Source organism: Spea bombifrons, chromosome 4 (assembly GCF_027358695.1).
Source record: "Spea bombifrons isolate aSpeBom1 chromosome 4, aSpeBom1.2.pri, whole genome shotgun sequence".
Classification (NCBI taxonomy): domain Eukaryota; kingdom Metazoa; phylum Chordata; class Amphibia; order Anura; family Pelobatidae; genus Spea; species Spea bombifrons.
The window spans coordinates 60,009,578-60,032,472 of NC_071090.1; the positions used below are offsets into that span (position 1 = coordinate 60,009,578).

At 40.3% G+C, this 22,895-nt stretch overlaps 1 protein-coding gene across 1 annotated transcript; it reads left to right on the forward strand.

Annotated features, from left to right (window-relative positions):
• Nucleotides 1-15,554: 15,554 nt before the first annotated feature.
• Nucleotides 15,555-21,255, forward strand: C4H12orf40 (chromosome 4 C12orf40 homolog). The gene is made up of 4 exons (XM_053463699.1): nucleotides 15,555-15,748; nucleotides 15,853-15,857; nucleotides 17,233-17,315; nucleotides 20,915-21,255. Exons 1-4 carry the CDS (start codon nucleotides 15,555-15,557, stop codon nucleotides 21,251-21,253), a joined length of 621 nt encoding a protein of 206 aa, XP_053319674.1. The 3' UTR covers nucleotides 21,254-21,255.
• Nucleotides 21,256-22,895: the final 1,640 nt, after the last annotated feature.

Consider the following 22,895-nt stretch of genomic DNA (forward strand, 5'->3'; position numbering starts at 1 on the left):
TTGTAACATATTTGCAGACAGTAAGTTAATTATGAAATAATAGCTAAATACAATTGTGAAGATGTACTGAAAGCGCCCATGGACCCCTTACTCACATCTAGCCATTTCTCCATGTGCAGAAGTCAAAAGCTTAATATCTAATGCTTCGTAAATAGCACATGCTAATTAACCCTTTAAGGACCAAGCTGGGGTTTTTTTTGCACCCTTTGTGACCGAGGCTGTTTTAACATTTCTACGGTGGTCATGTTCAGCTGTAATTTTCTTCTCTCTTGTTTAGTGCACCCACACAAGTTACATTTTGGGTTTGTTTTTTTACATTTTGTTGGAACTGGATGGTTCCCTGATGGTGACATCATTTTTATGTGTTACCACATTTTTTTAAACTATTTACTTTTTATTTAAATTTTACTAATCACATTGTGATTAGAAAGCTGGGCTCCATTGACCTGCATGGTTGAATGCAGTACCTGTGTACCTCTCTAGTGTATCTGGTCCGTTTACAAGGTATATATAGGTCTCCCAAAGTGGAAGCAGTAGCACACCCGGGAACCTAATCACCCAATCTGCCCCTGGTTGCGTGTTAGAAAGGCTACCCATATGAAATTGTAGCCCTAGGCAAAATATGCCAAAAAACTAACATTTTTGTTGCCATTTTTCCCCAATATGTTCCAAAAAAAAATAGTAAAACTAGTGAAAGTAGTAGTGAAAGCCCCCTTAGTAAATGTAGCAATTATACCTGTATTTATAATATATAAATACATGTAGATTGCACACATGTAGGTGATAATACACAATATATGGCAGGGTTGAGACCAGTGATATATTCTGGCCAAGGCCTGGTGGCAGTCCGTCGCAAAGTCCATCGCAAAGGGAGCAGATGAGACCTTCGGTGATCAGACCTGTGGCCTGCTGCTCATTGATGTAGTTACAGGGGAGATCAGTCACATAGACTCAGTTCAAAGGCACTGCACGCCTTTGAGACACGGAGAACTGGAATAAAATGTCATATCCTGTTGCTCCATTGGAGGATGTAGAATGCAGAGTGCCCAACCTCCATCACCCCCATAATCATTGCGACATATGGTTATGTGGGTTGTAGTCCTCAATTTCAATGGTCCTTTTTTGTATTGAAAGAAAACCAACATAACTATTTATTAGACTTTATTTTTTTTATATAATTTTTGGTGGAGGGATTTAAGAGAGGTGGTGGGGCGTCGCAATATCTGATCCTTGTGAAGTGACAAAGACCAGGCTTTGTGATCTTTTTTTTTCTTTTAAAGAAACATAGGGAAATTGTCAATTGGTCTCTGTAAGAAAGTCTTATTCATACTGTTAATTGTGGAAGACTTCCTATTGTACCCGGCAAGATGGCTGCTGGTCAGCTGATCGATATCTTCCCTAGGCCACGCAGGTTGGCTCCTGTGGTGCCCTTAGCTAACTGCATATCACATCTCTGGCAGACACTAAACTGATTAATTGTGGGGCAAGCTGAGAAGCCTTTATGGCCACTAAAAAAATAAAGACACCTGGGTTGCTGCTTCGACCTTAGACGCTCCCCAGCTGTTTTAATGTGAAAAATGATTCTAGAAGAAATGTATCTCCTCTGGCTCCGCTCTCATGTTTCAGAAACCAGTAATTGCCACCTGGCTTACTTGTTTTGCCTGTGCTATCTGAACCACTATTTTTTTCAGCGAGGGAGAATAATTTAGTGTATCACTGGGGACTGTCACACTAGGGCATAGATCAACGCAGCTTAATAAGGAGAAACTGCAATGTAGAATGTTTGGATTTAGGTAAACAAATTAAATACAGCCCTGGACCCATTCTCTATCAGGGAACGAGCACCCTTGGCTTGTGCTTACACTGAGCCTTGGTGTAGATTGTATATATGTGTATTGTATACAATGTTTGTATACAAACATTATGCAAGTAACATCATTATCACATACATAAAGAAATACATGTACCTAAACACCAGGTGCATAAATGCTAATTGGTGTTAAAGGTGATTAAAAGTAAAAAAAAAAATGATCTGAACAAATCTCCTGCAAGCCTAGAAGTTTATTTTTTAGGAGATATTTTATTTAATCAGGGGAGTGGTTAAGAGGGATTTTTTTTCTCTTTAGGGGAGAGGTATACAGTAAAATAAAGCTAGGGAGAGGGGTGAAAGCACATCTTTGCCAGAATGAGCAAAATACGCTTGATTTGTTGTCAATGTCTCCTTATTATTCAAGTAGTGTTATATAGAGAAATCCTGTAATTCTGCTTTGTGTGGTCCAACAGAAGAATTGGGTGTTACTGCTTTGTATGGTCCAACAGAACTGTTGAGTGTTCCTGCTTTGTATGGTCTGACAGCAGTGTTGGGTGTTCCTGCTTTGTATGGTCTGACAGCCGTGTTGAGTGTTGCTGCTTTGTGAGATCTGATAGTTGGGTGTCCATGCTAGTGCAGATAACTGGTAGGTGGTGTGCATGCATACTGTTATAGTGTGCATTCCCATTGCATCTGGGTTATGTAATGAACCCAGCATTGCCCTATAAAGAATGAAGGTGCAGAATGAAAAGCTTCTCTAGAGAGAACAGAGCAGACAAATTGAAAGAGAAGGGATGCTTGCAGGGCACTAGATGGCAATATTTTAAGTGAGCTGTTCTATTGTGATACAAAGTAGCAAGGCTAAAATAAGCTTAATTTCACCTATTTATACCTGGGAACTCTTTTGGTTTGGCCCAGAGTATCTGGGTGAAGCCCTGCTTTCCTAGAGAAGGGGAGTGTAGTGTGGCCAGATTCAACCTACCCCCTACCTATTTCACCCCCCAAAAGGCTCTCTGGGGATAGCTCTGTCCCTATGCAAAGCCCTCATCCAGAAGAGGAAGAGCTCCCGGTAGCCTACACAGGAAAGTATTACTAGCATGCAGGAGTTATTAACTAGGATGTCACAGAGGTCCACAATACTTTTAATTCCCCCCCCTAATTTAAAGGCTATGTTGTATTTCACATGCTTCATTATATGTTACTTTTGATGCATGCATAATATTTTAAGTGATCGTAATAAACATGTTCAAGTAGTAAAACAATAACACATTTGGCACAAGTTTGGAATGTAACCCCTTCATATATGTGCCTTATTGTAAAACTTTAGCCATGGAGGGATGTATCCTGACACCCTGCACTTTTTCTTTATTATCTGTGTATTATAACCATTGCAAATAACATTGAAGGTTGTTTGGCAGTTTCTAGGTAAGTCATTTCTAAAAAGCTCCAGCTATGGACAAATGTGCTTTTTCAATTATGGACATTTATTCAAAACGGCAACCAGTTATTGCCAACTAATGGCCAAGGTTTCTGAAATTAACCATTTAGCTGTTATTTGACACATAAACAGACTGTGCCCGTGTGTTTCCTAGCGAACCATTGAAGCAAACTGGCCTCAATGACGGTTGAACAAGGGGAAAAAAACTGTCCTCGAGGACATTGTTCTGTCACGTGACGCGCCTGGCGGGAATACGCGAGCGCTGACAGACACCGACGCTTATTGTGAGAGCAGGCTACTTTGACGGTTTTCGTCGTGTGGTGCTGGCAATGAACTGGGTCGGCGGTTACCGGTGAGGTGGCGCGGCCTGTGTTCTGCTGAATTACTTATCTTGCAGTCAGCCTGTAGTGAACATCCGCCCTTATTAGTTATGCTAATGCTAGGGCATTAAATCCCCTCATTATTTATAAGAGCTGCCCCCAGTGTTTTTTCCGTTATTTTGCATATTGATGCTGACAGAAACCAGTCGGGGGAAGGGAGACCTTATAAATGGTTGTAACTCCAAGAAGCTAATTGAACTGATAAATGTTGTAGGCATCATCAGTGTGCAATTAAATATATTAAATAACGATTTATGCTTATGAATAGCTACTAGAAACGATGTGACTTTGTAGCTTGAATAAATAAATGCAATACACATATATAATAGAAGGCCTAAATGTTAAACACAGCTAATATAGTATGGTTTTCTCCACAACTATTTCATATAAAAAAAAGCATTCATAAATATCTTTAGAGAGGAAATCCAATGAAAAAAAATACAGTTTGCCATTCATTTCAGTCGTGATATTTTGGGCGAATTTCTCTGCTCAGAAACCCAAGGCGGGTTTAGTCACCCGTAGTTGAACAAAAGTTCAGATTACAAATTTACTAAAGCCAATTTGCGTTACTATTACAAAGCAAAGAACAAAATTGAACACAGGAGGTGTGAGTGTATGAAATGGCATACGAGTTGAAAATAGCTGTTTAAGTTATGTAAGTTTTTCTGTCTGAATTTGCTATATGGGAGGCTGTAGCCCTTTTTGGCGCTCACTGTCCCAATCTGCCGCGCAGATATATTTCTAAAATCCAGACAACCTAGGCCAGCAAAGGGAGCATGAGGTCTGTTCACTGAAGTTGCACACAATTGCGATGGAGAACTGAGATAAAGTAAGAAAAGCAGAATGATAAAGAGAAAGCTATAGAGACAGATTGTGAGAAAGGATGGTGGCAGCACTTTGCACCCATCCTTTTTAATCTAAATATATTTATATACAATAAGATTAAACAGGATGGGTGCAAGCTGTTTGGTGGCTTCTCAAATGAAACCATTTGCTGCTGCCACTGCCCTTTTCTTCTTAAGACATGAGAAAAAAAAGGGTTAAACGTAATGCAGATTATTCTTCAAATAGCCTAATTACAGAATCATATATGTCTTTCGAAAATAAACTGCCAGGCTGTGTGATGTATGCATGTATCGGTATATATGTGTGAGAGAGGATGTGTGTATGTGTGTGTGTGTATGCACTTCTTCAGGGGTAGGTCTAAACATGCAGTGTTGGTACTTTGAGGTCTTCAACTTGGTTTTGTGCAAAAAAAAATTGGGCACTTATGCACAAACATGCCTGCCATCACTGACCACCTAGTGTTTGGGCCTACATGCATGCTTCCAGTTTGGGCCTGCCGGCTTAGTGTTTAAACTGGCCACCTGTTTGGGCCTATTATATATAATAACATATTGTCCTTATTGCCCTGCTGTGGACATGATTACCTCAAAGAAGTCTGAGTTATCTGAATAGTCTTTTCTTCCTAAGAAGGCTACATCTAGTCCAAGCATGCGGCTTGTTGAAATTGTAAAGCTACATTTCTGACCCAAAAAGAAAACTGTCCTGCTTGTTCTAAAGCTAGAGTCAGCTACAGGATTAAGGACTGGATGACAGCTATGTTGCAGGCCACTTTTTAACAGCTATGTACTCCATGAGGGCTTTATCCCCCCAGTTTTTCCCTGAACAGGGACTTTATGCACCTCATTAGGAACCTGGTTTGTCTGCATCTGAGCCTGATACTTTTTCCTATTGAAGAAGTACCACTCGACTAATATTTGAGGTCTTGTTATAATCCAACCTCAAATAGAGGTAGGACTATAAGACTAAGATCCATATCCCCCACAGCGCTGCAGGGGACCTGGATCCTCCTCTCTGACAGCCGGTGAACGTCTGCAGGATGTGCACACAGACAACCTCTGCTGCTGCCCAGCGCTTCCACTAGAGCTTCTATGACCAAGCACCGGCGTGACATGACCTTCTGGTGCTCCATCATAGAAGCCCCAGCGGAAGTGCCAGCCAGCAGCAGCGGAGGTTCCCAGCTGCCAGAGAGGATCACTCCTGTATGCTAAATCTAAAGAAGTCTCATCCCCAGCCATCCAGACCTGTGGTTTCCTAAGTCTAAGAATACACTATTCTCTACAAAAGGTATTCCTTCCAGAAAGCAAGGTCCACAACCTCATTACTACCGTACTTGCCTGAATATACTTTGGCTGAATATAAGACGAGCCTGATTATAAAATGACCCCCCCAAAATCTGAATATTAATTTAGGAAAAAAAAGAAAAAGCCTGAATATAAGACGACCCTATAGGAAAAAGGTTTTACTAGTAAATATTAATTCGTGTAAACTATTTTTTTTAATAAAGCTATGATTGAGAAAAATATTTTTTTTATTTCCTTTGATTTTCCAACCTGCTCCCCAGTTATGCACATCTGCCCCCAGGCTTGCCACTCTGCCCCAGAAATGCCTTATACCCACTATATGCCACTGTGCCCCATGATATGCCTTTTAACTCTCTAAATGCCACTGTGCCCCATGATATGCCTTTTGACCCCCAATGTGCCACTCTGCCTCCAGAAATGCCTTATACCCCTATATGCCACTCTGGCATATTATGGGGCAGAGTGGCATATGGGGGTATAAGGCATTTCAGGAGGCAGAGTGGCGTAAAGAGGGTTAAAAGGCATTTCTGGAGGCAGAGTGACATAAACGGGGTTAAAACGCATATCTGGAGGCACAGTGGCATTGAGGGGGTTAAAACGCATATCATAGAACACTCTGCCTACAGAAATGCCTTATGCCCCCCATTTAACACCCCCCCAAACTTACCGGTGCACCTGACTTCCTGGTGTGACATTGGGGCAGCGGGTAGACGTCTACGTGATTCACGTAGGAAACTTCCGCCACAGCCGGAAGGAGGTGCGGTTAGCAGCGGGGGTTGTCTGTGTGCATCGGCGACCTTCCCTGGTGCCAAAAAACCCTGTTCTCTGATAGCCGGGGAAGGTCTGCGCGATGGACGCAGACAACCCCGCTGCTAACGACAAAACTCGTCTGCTTTGCTCAAAGACTGCTTTGCTCATAGGTCCTGCTTCAGCTAGGAGAATAGGAGAATTGCTAGAGCTCGTGTTAAAGAACAGATTGGAAGAAGTTACAATTACTCAACACTATTGACTTGAGGTTTCTCTTAATTCCTTTTTTTTGCTAGAGTGCTGCAATGTGTTCCAATTATTTCCAATTCCAATTATTTCATGTATTTATCTATTAAGCAACATTTGTAAATTATTAACTTGATTTAACATTAATGTATTTATCAGTTTAATAAATGGATTAATGTTTTAATGAATTCATCAATTCTTTATTAAATTGATATTATATGTGCCAAATATTTAATGTATCCATCAATACTTTATTAAAACATTTTCTATTTATTACGTATATGTTGTGGTTTTTATTATCTTTATAATGGGACCATTTCATAATCATGATATTTTTATTGTTAGGGTACAGGAGAGAGAAGGGAGATGTCACTAAAACTTTAAATATATGAAAATGCAAAATGTGATTGGGGAAAAAAACTGGCATCTAGATTTGTTTGGCTGGCTCCTAGATCCAAACCTAATTTGTCAACCCCTGCACTAACATGTTTTTTAAAAAAAATATGAATAGACATATCAACTAATTATCGACTGATAATTAGATACAATTTTTACTTTTAGGCACAGGATAATTTTTAAGCAGGAAAGAAGAAAACAGAAAGTACGTAACTATGAGAAGTTTTGTGGTTCACAATATGGAAACCCTGTCCCAATACACGGAATGCATTTATTTGTTTATTGAATGGCTTCAGGTTTGAAACGTAAGGGGACCTTTTGAAGGGGGGTATGTATTTCTTTACTTGTTTATACATGGCGCAATGCTTTCTCGATATTTTATACCTCCATCCCAGGTTAAAACAAGGGCCAAAGGACTTGCGTCCTTCTTACAGGTAATTAAGCCGGAAATACATCTTAACTTTCTGAATACCTGTGCCTTCACAATCCTCTCTTCTTCTTTCCATTCCCTCTGTAGCACTTCTATAGATGGCCATGGGTAAAAATGGCTGATGTGGCACCCATTCCCAAATATGTATTACTCTCTATATATATACATTTCAAAATAAATACAGCTATGAAACATTTTTCTTTTAGGAGTTTTTTGAAAGAAAAAAACACAACTCCAAATTAAAGCTGTTACAATCTTCACCATCTCCCCAAAATGCTTCTATCAGCTTGGATCTACTTAACTTATATGTTGTTAACCAAATATCCAGCAAAAAGGAAGTTGTCAGTAAGTTCTCATAATTTGATTTGGGCATTGTTTGTTTTAATATATAATGTATAATTATAATGCAGGGCTTAAACCATGGAGACAAAAATGCTTTGTGGAACCTTTTGTGCTGGGGAGTAAATATGTTACTGCGTGCCTGTTGATATGTTACTAAAAGTGTGTGTTAGTATGTGTATGAAAGTAAATATGTTACTGTGCATTAGTATGTGTATGGGAATACAAGTGTATTTGTGTAAGTATCTTACGGTGTGTTAGTATCTGTGTTTATGTATGTTACTTATGTGGTAGTGTGTATGTGCATGTTAGCGTGCTGGCACCTACATTTTTTTGTCTGGCTCCTAAATTCCAAACAAATTTGTCGACCTCCGGAAAGCGGAAACTAAACAATATTTTTGTTCTGCTACAACTATATAATTGTAATGAACGAATCACGTTTAGATCATGTGAATGATAATCTAGAAGTTGTTCTTTTAATGTATATTTATAGACAAAAAAGCTTTACGTTTTGACCTTATCAAGTCAACAAAATTTCCAAAAGAAAAAAACAATGTAGAACTACCTATGTCCCCGATTACAGCCCCATCAAAGATATACCTTGCAGACTCAGAAATCAAGTAAGTATAAGTTGTCGATAAAGCACAGATTTTTTTTCCATACAATAGTTCAATAGTTTTATTATTTACAGTATGTACTTAAGTGTTTCGCGAGCTTTCACACTGACACTTTCTGAAACTTTAGTTTCCTTCTACTGTATCTTCTGGCTTTTAGTATTTGCATATATAACCTAGACATTTGTAGATTTTTTTCTCCTTTGTGTCTTTGTCATACATTTTACACATATATTACCCCTTGTCAAAACACACTACATAGTGTTAAATGATGTTGGGTTTTTACTTTGTGGAAATGGTGACTTTTTGAGCTGGAGGTGTGGCTCTTCAGTTATACTGGTGTTAACATCACACACATAATACATACAATTAAGATCACTGCAAGAGATGGTTGGGGTGGAATTTTTGGAATAAATGCCAAGAAATCTGTGTTCCTACCTGAAAACAAGTAGTTTGTACTTTTTCAATTTAGATAAAGTTTGGATACCCACAATTGATGCCTGTTTGCAGCCATTGAGGAGTTGTGCACCACTGGCTTAACTTATTTTATTGGGTTATACATCTTCTTTTTAAGGGGATACAGATATGATGTTATTCTCCCAATAAAATACAATATATATCCTAAAATGTATATCACATAATACACAAAAGCTTTAACTAGAACTCAAATTTAAGTTTGCATTTTACCCTAAAAACGCAGTCATTTTTTTAATTTCAAATCCAAGTGAAAACGAAGTGAACTGTTTCTTTAATTTATTATTCACATTGGATCACCCAGAGGCCACACCGATCTTTTTGTAAAAATTGGATGAGAATAGTTACAGAAGGTGAAAAGAAATAAGAGGGTGTGGCTCTTTACCGAAGTAGAGATATACAGATAAACCTTTGTTTCACATTTAAAGCATAATACATTTTTGGAAGAGCATTGTAATTATGTTATGAAAACATTGGTCCTGCAATTGTTAGCTGTTTGCATTCTAATACTTTATGTTGACTCCTTTAGTAAACGCATTCCTGGTGAGAGTTCTCCATGCGTGTACCAGGATGACAATTTTAAAAAGGTATATGCAAATTTAATATCTATTAAATATAAATGTATTCATTAATTTATTGCTGTTGCAGTATGTGAAAAAGTGTCTTCAAGAGGGTTACCTGCTAATTTGGCCATTCTGGTTGTTTATAAGACTACATTTCATATTTTCATATTGGAAAAATGATTTTTATATACATAACCCCATTTGTCTGTGTGTTATTTGTACAAATAAACATTTTCATTTTAATCACAACATTTTATACATAATTGTATTATACATACACACCGTTGATACACAGACATAAATCACATAATATATACTTATGGTGAATTTGCAATTGATCTGTTAAATCAAATTTGGCAGACTGTTTAGTTTTAATACGTATAGTAATCCGTGTAAGATACCACACAAACCTTAGTTCCAGTAGTAAAACTGTGGTAGCCTTGACCTTGTCCAGTTCAGTTTTTAAAGTTCTGGAAAACATTTTTGTTTTTGAATCTCTATTTTGAAAATTATAAATATCATAAACATACTGTAGCAGTTTTATTTTTTTTTTATTTTGTTTTATCAGGGTGGCCTTACTGACCTACATGCATTTAAAATGTCTTGCAGTATGGAAGAAAAGTTAGTACAAAATAGAAGTTTAGAGAATGGTACAGGTAAATCTGTCTTAAAAAAATTGCTTTCCTGATAATCGCTCTGTGTTGGAGACAACAGCAGGGGCGTAACTAGAGTATTCGGCTCCCGGGAATGGATCCTGTGGCACTCCACCTCCCCCAAAAAATATTTATTTCACAAATTTGTAAGCTGTATGTCAACTGGAAAAAAACTAGAAATCTGGAGAAATAAATTGACAAATAAATTAAATAAGTTTAAATAAATAACATTTGGTGAACAGATATGGTACAGCAAAACTCCAGACATTGATGGTGGTACAGCGTAACTCCCATCACTTTGTACTGAGCCAGTACTGAGCTATTATCACTAACGGTGGTTCAGGCTGTGGATCCACGCTGCAGTACCAGGAAAGGCGCCCCCAAGCGGTGATGACGAGCAGAGCAGGAACAACCAGATGGTACTAGGAGCTGGCAATCGGATAGCCGGGTTCACGAGCAGAGGTCAGGACAGGCAGCAAACAACGGATAGCCGGGTTCACGAGCAGAGGTCAGGACAGGCAGCAAACAACGGATAGTCGAGGTCACAAACAGAGGTCGGGGCAGGCAGCAAACAACGGGTGGTCAGGTTCAAGCAAAGTTCAGGCAACGAAAAGGCAAATAAGGTTCTGGAACGCTAGTGAAGGCAATAAAGGCACTATCACAGGCAAAGGGTACATGCAGACTGAAGGTTTAAATAGTCCTCTTGCTCAGGATCCTCCTACCCCCTAAATTAGGGGGAGGAGGAAAAGAGATAAGTACCCCTTTAAGACGCGGCATGAATATTCATGCTGCTGAGACGCGCGTCCTGTCTAACTTCAGATCACCACACGGGGGCGCGCGTCTAACGGCCGGACGGACCACATCGCGTCTTCCCGCGAACAGAGCGAGCAGGGGGCTGAACGCGCGGGCTGCGTCTCGGCTCCCCTGCTCGTGGCAACGCCGGGACCGCCGGCAAGGTAACAGTACCCCCCGTCTACAAGCGCCATCCTGGCGATTAGGAGCCGGTTTCTGGGGGAATTTCCTATGAAAGGCACGAATCTTGGCTGGAGCATGGACATCAGAGGACGGGACCCAGGAACTCTCCTCAGGACCGTATCCCTTCCATCTAATAAAATATTGCAGTCTCCCCTGTTTCTTTCTAGAGTCTAAGATGGTTTGTACTTCATATTCTTCTTCACCTTGGACTATTACCGGATCAGGAGTACGAACCGTGGGGGAGAATTGATTTCTAATTACTGGTTTTAATAAAGAAATATGAAACGCATTATTAATGCGCAGTGTTTTAGGTAGAACCAGAGAATAAGTAACTTCATTAATTTTTGTTTTAATTTTATATGGACCAATATATTTAGGTCCTAAGGTTCGGGCGGCTTGCTGGAGGTGAAGATATTTCGTGGAAAGCCACACATAGTCTCCTGGGTTGAGCACCGGCCCTTTGGATCTAGACTTATCAGCGGTTTTCTTCTGCAAAACCTTAGTCTGTTTTAACTGTTCCGAAATAAGTGCCCAATGGTCACGTAGAACTTGAAATTGAGCTTCAGCTGCAGGTACCCCCGTAGAACTGGTTTCTTCAGGCCAGAGTGCTGGTTCATAACCGTGAACCGCTTTGAATGGGGACATCTGTAGTGCTTCATGATAAGAGCAGTTGTAGGACCATTCCGCAAGATGCAAAAGTGTCGACCAATCGGACTGATCCTCCGAGACGTACATTCTAAGATATTGCTTAAGTACTTGATTTGTTCTTTCAGCTTGCCCATTAGATTGAGGATGATGGGATGATGAAAAATGCAACTCGATTCCCATACGTTTACACATCGCTCTCCAGAATTTCGAGATAAATTGTGACCCTCTGTCCGAAATGATGATTTGCGGAACTCCATGTAGTCTTATGATCTCTCTCATGAAGGTGTCCGCTAATGTACTGGCAGATGGAAGTTTAGCTAGAGCGATAAAATGTGCTTGCTTGCTGAATAAATCAACCACTACTAAAATAGTCGTATGGCCTTGAGAAGGAGGCAGGTCCGTGACAAAATCCATGGCTATGTGTTGCCATGGCTGATCTGGAACAGGCAACGGACATAATAACCCTGCCGGTCTGGTATGAGGGGTTTTATTATGACCGCAAATAGTACATGCTTGCACAAATTCAGATATGTCACGTATCATAGTAGGCCACCAGAAATTCTTCTGCAGAAGAAATTTAACATTCCGAGTTCCCCGGTGACCCGCTACCGGAGAGGCATGACCCCAGGACAAAACGGCTTTACGGAAACGGGGTTGCACATAAAGTCTCCCAGGCGGAGGAATTTGTCCTCTGGGACGGGGTGTCTGTGATTTAGAAATGTGCCACATGAGAGTGCTGTGTATCGTGGCAATTATTTTCGTAGGAGGGATTATAGGTTCGACCGACGTTTCCACATTAGGCGCCTCATGACTTCTGGACAGTGCATCAGCCTTCGTATTCTTTGAACCCGGCCGAAAGGAAATTAAATCGTGTGAAGAATAATGCCCATCGAGCCTGACGTGGATTGAGTCTCTTGGCCTTTTCTATGTACACCAAGTTTTTATGGTCTGTAAGAATGGTAATAGGAATTTCAGTCCCCTCAAGCAGATGTCGCCATTCTTCGCTAATTTAATAGCCAGCAACTCCCGGTTCCCTATGTCATAATTTTGTTCCGCTGAAGAGAAAGCCTTAGAAAAATAGGAACAGGGATGTAGACGATTCGAAATTTGGTCTCTCTGGGATAGAATGGCCCCAGCCCCGGTCTCAGACGCATCAACTTCCAGGGTAAACGGCAAGTCTGGATTGGGACGTTGTAGGATAGGGGCAGTTGTAAAGGCCAACTTCAATCTTCCAAAAGCATCTCGAGCTTCAGGGGTCCAAGACTTTGGATTCGACCCCTTCCGAGTGAGTGCAATTATGGGAGAGATGATCTGGGAAAAATTGCGAATAAAGCGACGATAATAATTGGCGAACCCTATGAATCGTTGAATGCCTTTAATGTCAGAAGGTTCTTCCCAATCTTGGATGGCCTGGATCCATCTCCAGCTGCCCAGCAGAAATAATATATCCTAGAAACTTCACCTTGTCGCACTCAAACTCGCACTTTTCGACTTTGGCAAATAGGGAATGTTCTCTTAATCTTTGTAGCACCTGGCTAACATGTTGCCGATGCTCTTCCAAATCTTTTGAATAAATGAGAATGTCATCGAGGTAGACCATAACATGTGATAACAACATATCACGGAAGATATCGTTCACGAAGCTCTGGAACACGGCTGGGGCATTGATATATGTCCATATCTCGTATTGAACGCCGTCTTCCATTCGTCCCCCTCTTGGATTCTAATCAGATTGTAGGCCCCTCGTAGATATAGTTTCGTGAAAATAGTGGCATCTTTCAGCTGATCATAAAGTTCTGTAATGAGGGGAAGCGGATACTTATTTTTTATGGTAATTTTATTTAAGCCCCTGTAATCAATGCAGGGGCGCAAGGATCCATCTTTCTTGGAAATAAAAAAGAAGCCTGCTCCTGCTGGTGATGCGGAAGGTCTGATGAACCCTTTCTGTAAACTTTCTTCTATGTACTGGGCCAAGGCTTGATTCTCCGGATGGGATAATGGATATGTATGTCCCTTAGGTGGATTGGTGCCAGGCCCGTCTAACTTCAGATCACCACACGGGGGCGCGCGTCTAACGGCCGGACGGACCACATTGCGTCTTCCCGCGAACAGAGCGAGCAGGGGGCTGAACGCGCGGGCTGCGTCTCGGCTCCCCTGCTCGTGGCAACGCCGGGACCGCCGGCAAGGTAACAGCTATACACTAATTGACGTGGTAGGCCTCTGTCCTTCAGGGGGCAGACCTTAAATGACCCCACTCAATGTTGGATGTCGGGACTTACCTCTTTATGCCTACTTCTGAAGCATGTCGCCGTCTATCTCAGGGGGAGCAATTGCCCCATTGTCCCCCTGAATCCGCCAATCACACAATAGTTTAGTAGTGTTGAAAGGTCTTTCTGAAATAAAGGTGACAACCTGTTTGATGTGGGCTTCTTGAAGTATTCAATATATAATAAGATGTGGTTGCTGTGAATTGAAGCCATAGCTTATAGCTTTATATATATAGCTTATAGCTATATAGCTTATAGCTATATATATTGCTAAAGGAAATATAGTGTATATACACACAGCTACCTGCTGGTGCAACTCATTTGTGTGTAATCAGAATATAAGACAAGACCAAGGACCGATTAAAGTTTGTGTCTTTACTGCAGGTAAAGTCAACAGACTGAGCCAATTAGTTTTTTTTCCACCTAATTCCACTTTGCTTTCTAGAACTATTGGCAATAAAGTTTAACCTGTGGAAAAAAATGATCTTTAATAAGTGCTATACAGAGAATGATATATATTATATGAATGTGATTTTCCTTGCCTCCATGTAGCCTGATAATTGCAGACCGGGATTTTATGCCACACATTTGCGGGTATATAATAGGATGTAAAGGAATATCTTTTCCTCTGTTTACCGTGTCTTGCAAAGGTATTCACCCCCTTGTAATTTTTTCCTATTTTGTTGCATTACAACCTGGCGTTACCATTTATTTGCATTTCATGTAATGGACATACTCAAAATAGTCCAAATTGGTGAAGTGAATCAAAGAAAAAGTGGTGCGTGCCTATATATTCACCCCTATGCTGTGAAGCCCCTCAATAAGATCTGGTGCAACCAATTACCTTCAGAAGTCACATAATTAGTTTACATCCACCTTAATTGAATTGTCGCATGATCTGTCACATGATTTCAGTATATATACACGTGTTCCGAAAGACACCACAATCTGCATCACCACAGAGCAAGGGGCACCACAAAGCAAGACCAAGGAGCTCTTCAAACAGATCAGGGACAAAGTTGTGGAGAAGTGCAGATCAGGGTTGAGTTATAAAAAAAATCCTAAACTTTCGACATTCCACGGAGCACCATTAAATCCATTAGAAAGAAACGGAAAGAATATGGCACCACAACAAACCTGCCAAGAGAGGGTCGGCCACAAAAATTCAAGGACCAGGCAAGGGGGGCATTAATCAGAGAGGCAACAAAGATAATTCTGAAGGAGCTGCAAAGCTGAGATTGGAGTATCTGTCCATAGGACCACTTAAAGTCACAGAGCTGGGCTTTATGGAAGAGTGGCCAGAAAAAAAGCCATTGCTTAAAGAAAAAGGTACTCTGCTAAGAAGATACTAAAATTTAGCTTTTTGGCCATCAAGGAAAACGCTATGTCTGACACTGCTCATCACCCCGAAAACAGAACTGTGAAGCATGGTGGTGGCAGCATCAAGTTACAGTCGCCGTATCAGACAAGCCATGAAAATTGCTCACTGCAACAATTCTTCCTGTTTCATGGGCAAAACTACACTTCAGGAGATTGCAGACAGGAAAATTAACTCTGTGGAACAGGTCTCCAGATACACTAACATAAATATTGCAAGAGAAGTTTATTGCTCCCTAATGTGGTGAGAAGGCAATATAGTTTGTCAAAAAGGATTTATGTCACTTTTTCTAACTTGTTCTTATTCCCCCCTCATTTAGTTTAAGCACACAATATCTTTTTCTTCAGGACAAGTAGGCTTTTCTTTTGAAACCCTGCATATATAAACTATCATTGAGTGTGATTTTTTATGTGTGAAACTTGCTGAACAAAAGTACCGTATTGGCTCGAATATAGGCCGCACTTTTTTTCCCCCACTTTAAGTCTTTAAAGTGGGGGTGCGGCCTATATTCGGGGTCTAGCGCCCGACGCCCGGGACATGCAGTCCCAGGCGCCGGGCAGGCAGCGGGGTTAGGATACAGATCCCCCTCAGCGGTGCAGGGGACCCGTATCCTACTCTCGGATGTGCTCAGACAGCCTCCCCTGCCAGCACTTCCCACGGGGAGAGTGCCAGCACGGGAGATTGTCTAAGCGCATCGCGCAGACGTTCACCGGCAGCGGCGATGCAAGCATAAACAACCTCCGCTGCCGGCACGTCTGCACGATGTGCTTTAACAATCTCCCTTGCCGGGAATTCCCACGGGGGGGAGTCCCGGCAAGGGAGATTTTTAAAGCACATCTTGCAGACATGCCGGCAGCGGAGATTGTTCGTGCAGACGTTCACCGGCAGCGGCGATGCGAGCAGAAACAATCTTCCTTGCCAGTACTTCCCACGGCGGAAGTGCCGGCACCGGAAGTTGAATACGTGTTATGTGTAGAAGTCCCCCGCCGGCCCCGCAAGACCCTGTGGAGTCTGCACCGGTAAGTCTAGTGGGGGGGGGGGACATCTTTCTTGTCTCAGTTTAGTGATTATATCTAGCGGTTAGGTGATATCATAAGGGGTAGTGTTGGGGTACTGTTAGAGAACAATTAGAGTTAGTGTTTAGTGTTAGCAATGGGGTTTGATGAGATTAGGCCCCTGGCTATTTGGCGAGACTGGTGAATTATCAGTGATATAAAGTGCCTCTAATCAGTAGTAATAGTCAACAATTATGTATTAAACATGTTTATTTTTTATTGTATGTTTTACATACAACCCACTTCAGTTTTAACTGCTGCAGAGCCTGAGAGAAACCAACCTAAAAGCATTCCTTGTGACTTGGTCTTCACAAGCTTGTGGGGGACGAAGACACCCGTGATTGCTTCAAAGAAGCGGCAACAAAAGGGTTAACACCGCACAATGACTCTCATGGAAAGATCATGTAGCAGTAGGGGTTAAGGCTGGTCCCCAAACATGGCTTACTTTATTTAGCCCCATGGTCTTGTTCAAGATAGCCTTATGTCTATCTCACGTATTCAAATTAATATTATCCTCTCCTCTCACACTAACAATACAATTATCAACTTATTGTATAAACCTGAGTTTGATACAAGTAATTTCTATTTCTTAGCCTTGCAATGTATTGCCCCACCCAACTTTGCAATTCTTACTCTAAAAATAATTTGCTCATTTGGCCTCTTATGTTTCAGATGATAAGCTGCCAGTTAGTGCTGTGTCTGTTAGTTATTCTCCATGGACATTTGATAGCTATGTCAGTGAAAGTTCAGAGATGGTAAGGCAACAATACAATTTTACAAATAACTTTTGCTTTAGTGGTCGAATGCATCACCTGTGTAGTAGTTACATGTATAACTGCTTACTGCCAGCCAGCGTCAGCTGGTGTGAGATTTCGCCTCCTAAACACTTTTAAAATGGGGTCCGCTGCCATACAGTGTATGGTGGACGTTGACGCCCCGGGGAGGGGCCAGACACAGCCCCTGATGCCGAACACGGTGTTGCTGAATGCCTCGATGTCGAGGCATTACAGCAACATCGTTTGGGTGCAGAAAGTGAACGCAGATCGCTTTCTGCACCTGCCCTGGTACGTCAATTGTCGTTAACCCTTCGTTTTCGGGTGACGTGACCGGGCCGTCAATTGCATTGATTAATATGCATTCTTCAAGGGTGAGGCTGTATGGTACATAAAACTGCCCCTTTAACAATGACCATTTTGTCTTAAACAGAAATTCAGTATTAGACTATTGATACATTTGCGCAGATGTTTAGCATGTTCAGGCCATCTCCTTAGGTTTGTACCAGTATGTCTTAACATGTATTAATGTTATTGGCCATTTTGCATATTGTTACTGTTGATGTTGTTTTTAATTTTCACTTCCCTTTTGCAACAGGGCTGCTGAATCTCCTAGCAAATATATACATAATGTAGTTGCCTCCTATGCTTTGTTAAATCCCTTTATGTACTTAAATGTTTAAATCAGATCTCCACTCACATCTCTCCTGCACTCTTTTCTCAATATCAATATCAATCTTCCTGAAGACGAGATCTCTGGAAATGTACACAATATTGTGAAGTCTGACCGGAAATCTATTAACAGTCATAACTACCTCTCGGTTATTGTTAATAATGCTTCTAGCTATACAATGTAGGACCCTGTTTGCTTTTTTCTGATGCTTTGTTGCATTGTCTGTTTACCTTTATGTCATCAGAATCTATGTAGTCCCTCCCTCTTTCCTACAAATAATGCTGTATTTTGTTTTAGGAGCTTTATATCTTAAGCACTTAATTTTACACTTTTCAGCATTAACCCCTTAACGACAATCTAAGTACATGTACGGGGTTGCCCTGCAACGAGATAACGACAATGCCTGTACATGTATGGACTGCCATTAAATAGCTGCATTACCGCGATCAGCGGCTTTGCAGCATCCACGGAAGCCTCACAAGTGAGGCTGACCGTGGATCCGGGGAGGAAACCCCTCCTCGGAAGAAAAATGGCGGCGTCGGCGGGCTAAAACAGCTTAGGAAGTGATCGGAATCGCTTCGTAAGCATAAACTGTGTAACACAACCCCCCTACCCCGATAGCCTTGTGATTGCTCCGAGGAGCAACCACAAGTGCCATCCTGTAAATGACATTGCCGTCATTCACAGGATGGCATTAACAATAGAAAATTAGTTCACAGAGGGTCTATCCTCCTACAGGTTGAATGCAGGTACTGCATCCAACCATGCAAGGTCAATGGAGCCCAGCTCACTAATCAGAGTGATTAGTAAAAAAAAAAAAATATATTTTTTTTAAAAATTGTTCAAAAATGTTAAACAAGAAATTTAAACAAATATGGTAACATGTAAAAATCCCCACTGTCACCAAAAAAATAAAAGTTTTTAATAAGCAAGTCCTACAATTCTTTATCTTCACAATAATTCCCGCATGGAAAGAGTTAAAATATTGGCATTACAAATGCCCATAGGGTGTCTAGTATTAAAAAATGTATGATTTGACAGGGTAAATTGAATTGGCCGGGTTCACAGATGTTCCAAATATGGGACATGGGACAATGGCCAAAAAACACACACCTCACAAAGGCGGCCTTTTACCTCCCAAATAACCCAACAAGCCCATGCATGGGGGGTATCACTTCGCTCAGGAGATGTTACTGAACACATATTGGGGTGTTGTTTGACACAGACATATACCAGGAGCGGTAAATTTATACCTGAAGTACAACGTGTGTGAAAAAAATACAAAAAAAATTACTACCATAAAGTTTCACAAAGGCTGGTGGTAAAATCAGTGCATGGAAAGGGTTAAAATACCAGCATTTCAAATACCTTGGGGTGTCTAGTTTTTAAAAATATATGATTTGGTGGGGTAAATGCATTGGCCGGCTTCAAAGACACCCGGAATGGCACATGGGGGGAAGAATTACCAGATTTGGAAAAAAATGGTTTTAAAAAAGCAAAACTCTACCTGTACTTATTGCCCCATAACGTGCAGAAAAAAGCAAAACACATAAACACATTGGGTATTTCTAAACTCAGGACAAATAGTAGAATCTATTTAGCAGGTTTTTTCATTAGTTTTTGCAGATGAGTAAAAGTTTTTTGTTTAAAATTGAGAAAAAGTAATTTTTTAACAAAAAATCCCCATATTTTATCATTTTTTAATAGTAAATTAGATGATATGATAAAATTAATGGTATCTAAAGAAAGCCCCGTTTGTCCTGAAAAAAAAGCAATATATAGTATGTGTGGGAGCACGAAATTAGAAAGAAGAAAATCACAGCTAAACAGCAACACTGAAAAATGTTAAAAGAGCCATTGTCCCACAATATACTACGAGTAATAACCCCTATTGTCCTTAAGGGGTTAAACTGCCGCCTCCACATCCTTAGTTATTCTTCCAGTTTACCTAAAGCATTAGCCATTTGGCTTACTTTACCAGGAATGTCTATCCTATTGGAGACCGGTGTATCATATGCAAAAACGCAAACCTTACTTTTGAGACTTTGTTGTAGCATCTCTGATTTAAATATTAAGGTATGGGTCCTGGTACCTATTCTTAAGGTGCCCCACTATTAACCCCTTCCGTACCGGTGACATACCTGGTACTTCCTGGTTGGGTTTCACCCACAGACCGGGACGTACCAGGTACGTCATCAATGATGCGCGATCCAGCGTTGCTACGGACGCTGGGATTGCGAGGGGCGGCTGCTGCTAACCGCGCTGGGTGTCCCCAGCGATCCGTAGCAGCCACTCCCTCTTAATTCTGTGCACGTGATCGCTTTGAAGTGAATCACGAGCACGGAATTAAAATATTTAAATGAAACTGAGGTCTTCAAGGGAAGACACAGTATGAGAACGCCGGTCCTGAAGGGGTTAACATGACCTTCCTTTGAATATACATTATTAACTAGAACCTTATGTCTCCTGTCACTCAGCCAGTGAATGAACCATTTGCACTTACCTGCTTTTGTGCATTACTTGTTCATAAAACATCATCTGATCTACATCTAAGTGCCAAGTATAAACATGGTGTGCTTAAGCTAATAACACACAAACGTATATGCTATTTCTTATGCTTCTTGCTGCCTTACCTAGATAGAAAGTGCTATCTCACCTTTGTGCTTCCTGATATATAAAAAGTTTGCCATTTTCCTTTTAGTGGGTGAAACTGACAAATCAGAATAAGAAGTCTTTTGCAGCCAATGAAACAGAGCTCTTGTATATTTTAAATTATGCAATTTCATTTTAGCAATCCAAAAGGAAAATGACTAGCACTATGTTACAATATAAATAATTTGCACAAATGTGAAAAAAAATACATAAAGTTTTAAAATTATGGAATGATAATTTGCAAAATTTATTTTAGCAATCAGAAGATGAGGATGCTGCAGACACTGAAAGTGAAAATATATCAAGATCAGAAATAATGCCGGGATACCAAAATGAAATTTACACAAAACATATGCCTGATGAAAATATCCAAACATCACAAAAATACGATGTAAATGTCAAGGATATAAAAGCAAATCACTCTTCTCTGTATTGTGATGCATCTTACATGTGTGACACTATAAAAGAAACTAAACTGAATATCTGTGCAAGACAGGATGCCTGGTGTCAAACCGATAAGACATCATATGTAGCTGAGGCGTGCCATGTTGCTGTACAGTGTGATATTCTGCAAAAATGCAAGTGTGCAGAATAGTTTGTGATTCCTTAGCACTGGGGAAGATCTTAACCAGTTAACCGTTTCCTTACCTAACAGCAGAGGGCAGCACAGACCACCTGATGAAATACTCAAGTGTGCAAATACAGTCTGGGCCAATAGGTTCTACAGTTTAGCTTTAGCTGTACTTTGTACAAATAATGAGTAGGAACATTTTCCCCAAAAGACATTTTAAACATGCTTCACATATTTTTTTTTACTTTATACCATTAGTTGTTTCAGAGCTATCCCAGCCATCAAATGGCTGCTAATTTGAGAACTATAGCTCAAATGAACTCTGCATACTATTAGTGATACATTTTCTTTTTTACTTTGCTAATGTCTCCATGAAGATACTACCAAAAACATGAAAAATACAAATAAAACAACTGATTATAACCAGCCCCTCTTCTATTGAATACAATAGGAATGTAATTCTCAACCTTCTAAGTTAAACAACACCCACAGACATGCAAATTGAGCAGGCATTTTCAGGTAGCATACTCAAGCATGTTGCCTGGTTCTGTTGAATTATTTTAAGGCATATGATAGCTAAGTCTCACTTAAATGGTTTTTTACATGCAAATCCATAGAAGGATTTATTTGGATTCCCTCTGTACATTCGCTTTCTTTCCCTGCTCTTCAGCTAGTTGGATTGCAAGAGATGTGCTTGGCTGAACAGAGTGGTGTTCATGGTCACTGCTAGCCAGCTCCATTGCTGGCTTGTGCAAATGTGATGTGATCTAAGGAGACCCCTGTATGCATCCACGGAAAGTACCTGTGTGGATTTTGGATTGAGTTCATCCATTTCTTGATTGGTCTGCGATTAGTTCTCTACACCGCAGAGAGACTTCCTTTCAAAAGGGAGAAGATTGATAGCTCCACTACACTACAAAAAAATATGCCAAGGTATTCTATTTTAAGTAAGCACTGAACACAAAAAAGTATTGTGGAAAAGGCTATAACAAGTGTTTTTTATATGCTCTGTACATAAATGATGTACTTATTACCTGAGATTGTACTAGAACATTATTGATGCTTAATTTGTGATTTGCATCTTTATATTTAGTATGCAACACTCAAACAGACGTACACAAAAATACTATGCAATGAAAATTTGTAATATACTTTTAAGTGTATTTTAGTAAGTTCTTTTGTAATTTGTGTTATATTAATTCCACTAAGCACACATAACAGTATTAAGCAGAAGGCTACTTTCTATATGCAGATGTGAAGAAGTCCTGCTTGAATGCACAATTATTGTTTCAGTCATACCATTGCCATATGTACAATACAAAACGAAAAAGAGTTGCTTGATAGTTAATAAAAATGTATACTACATATTTGTTTTGGATGAAGAAGCCAGCTTTTTTTTCTTCTGCAATTTATTTATTTTTTTAAAATTATTATTATTAATCGTTTTATATACCGCCATCATATTCCGTAGGGCTGTATGATTTTGCTGAGCCTTGCCATACACTAACATACATTTACACATCATTCTAACATCATACACGAACATGCTAACATTTCATGCTCACGAACCCCAACACATTACAGTAACACACACTAATATTCTACACTTATGTACACACATGCTAACATCATACACACACTCTAGGCTGACATACACACCCTTGCC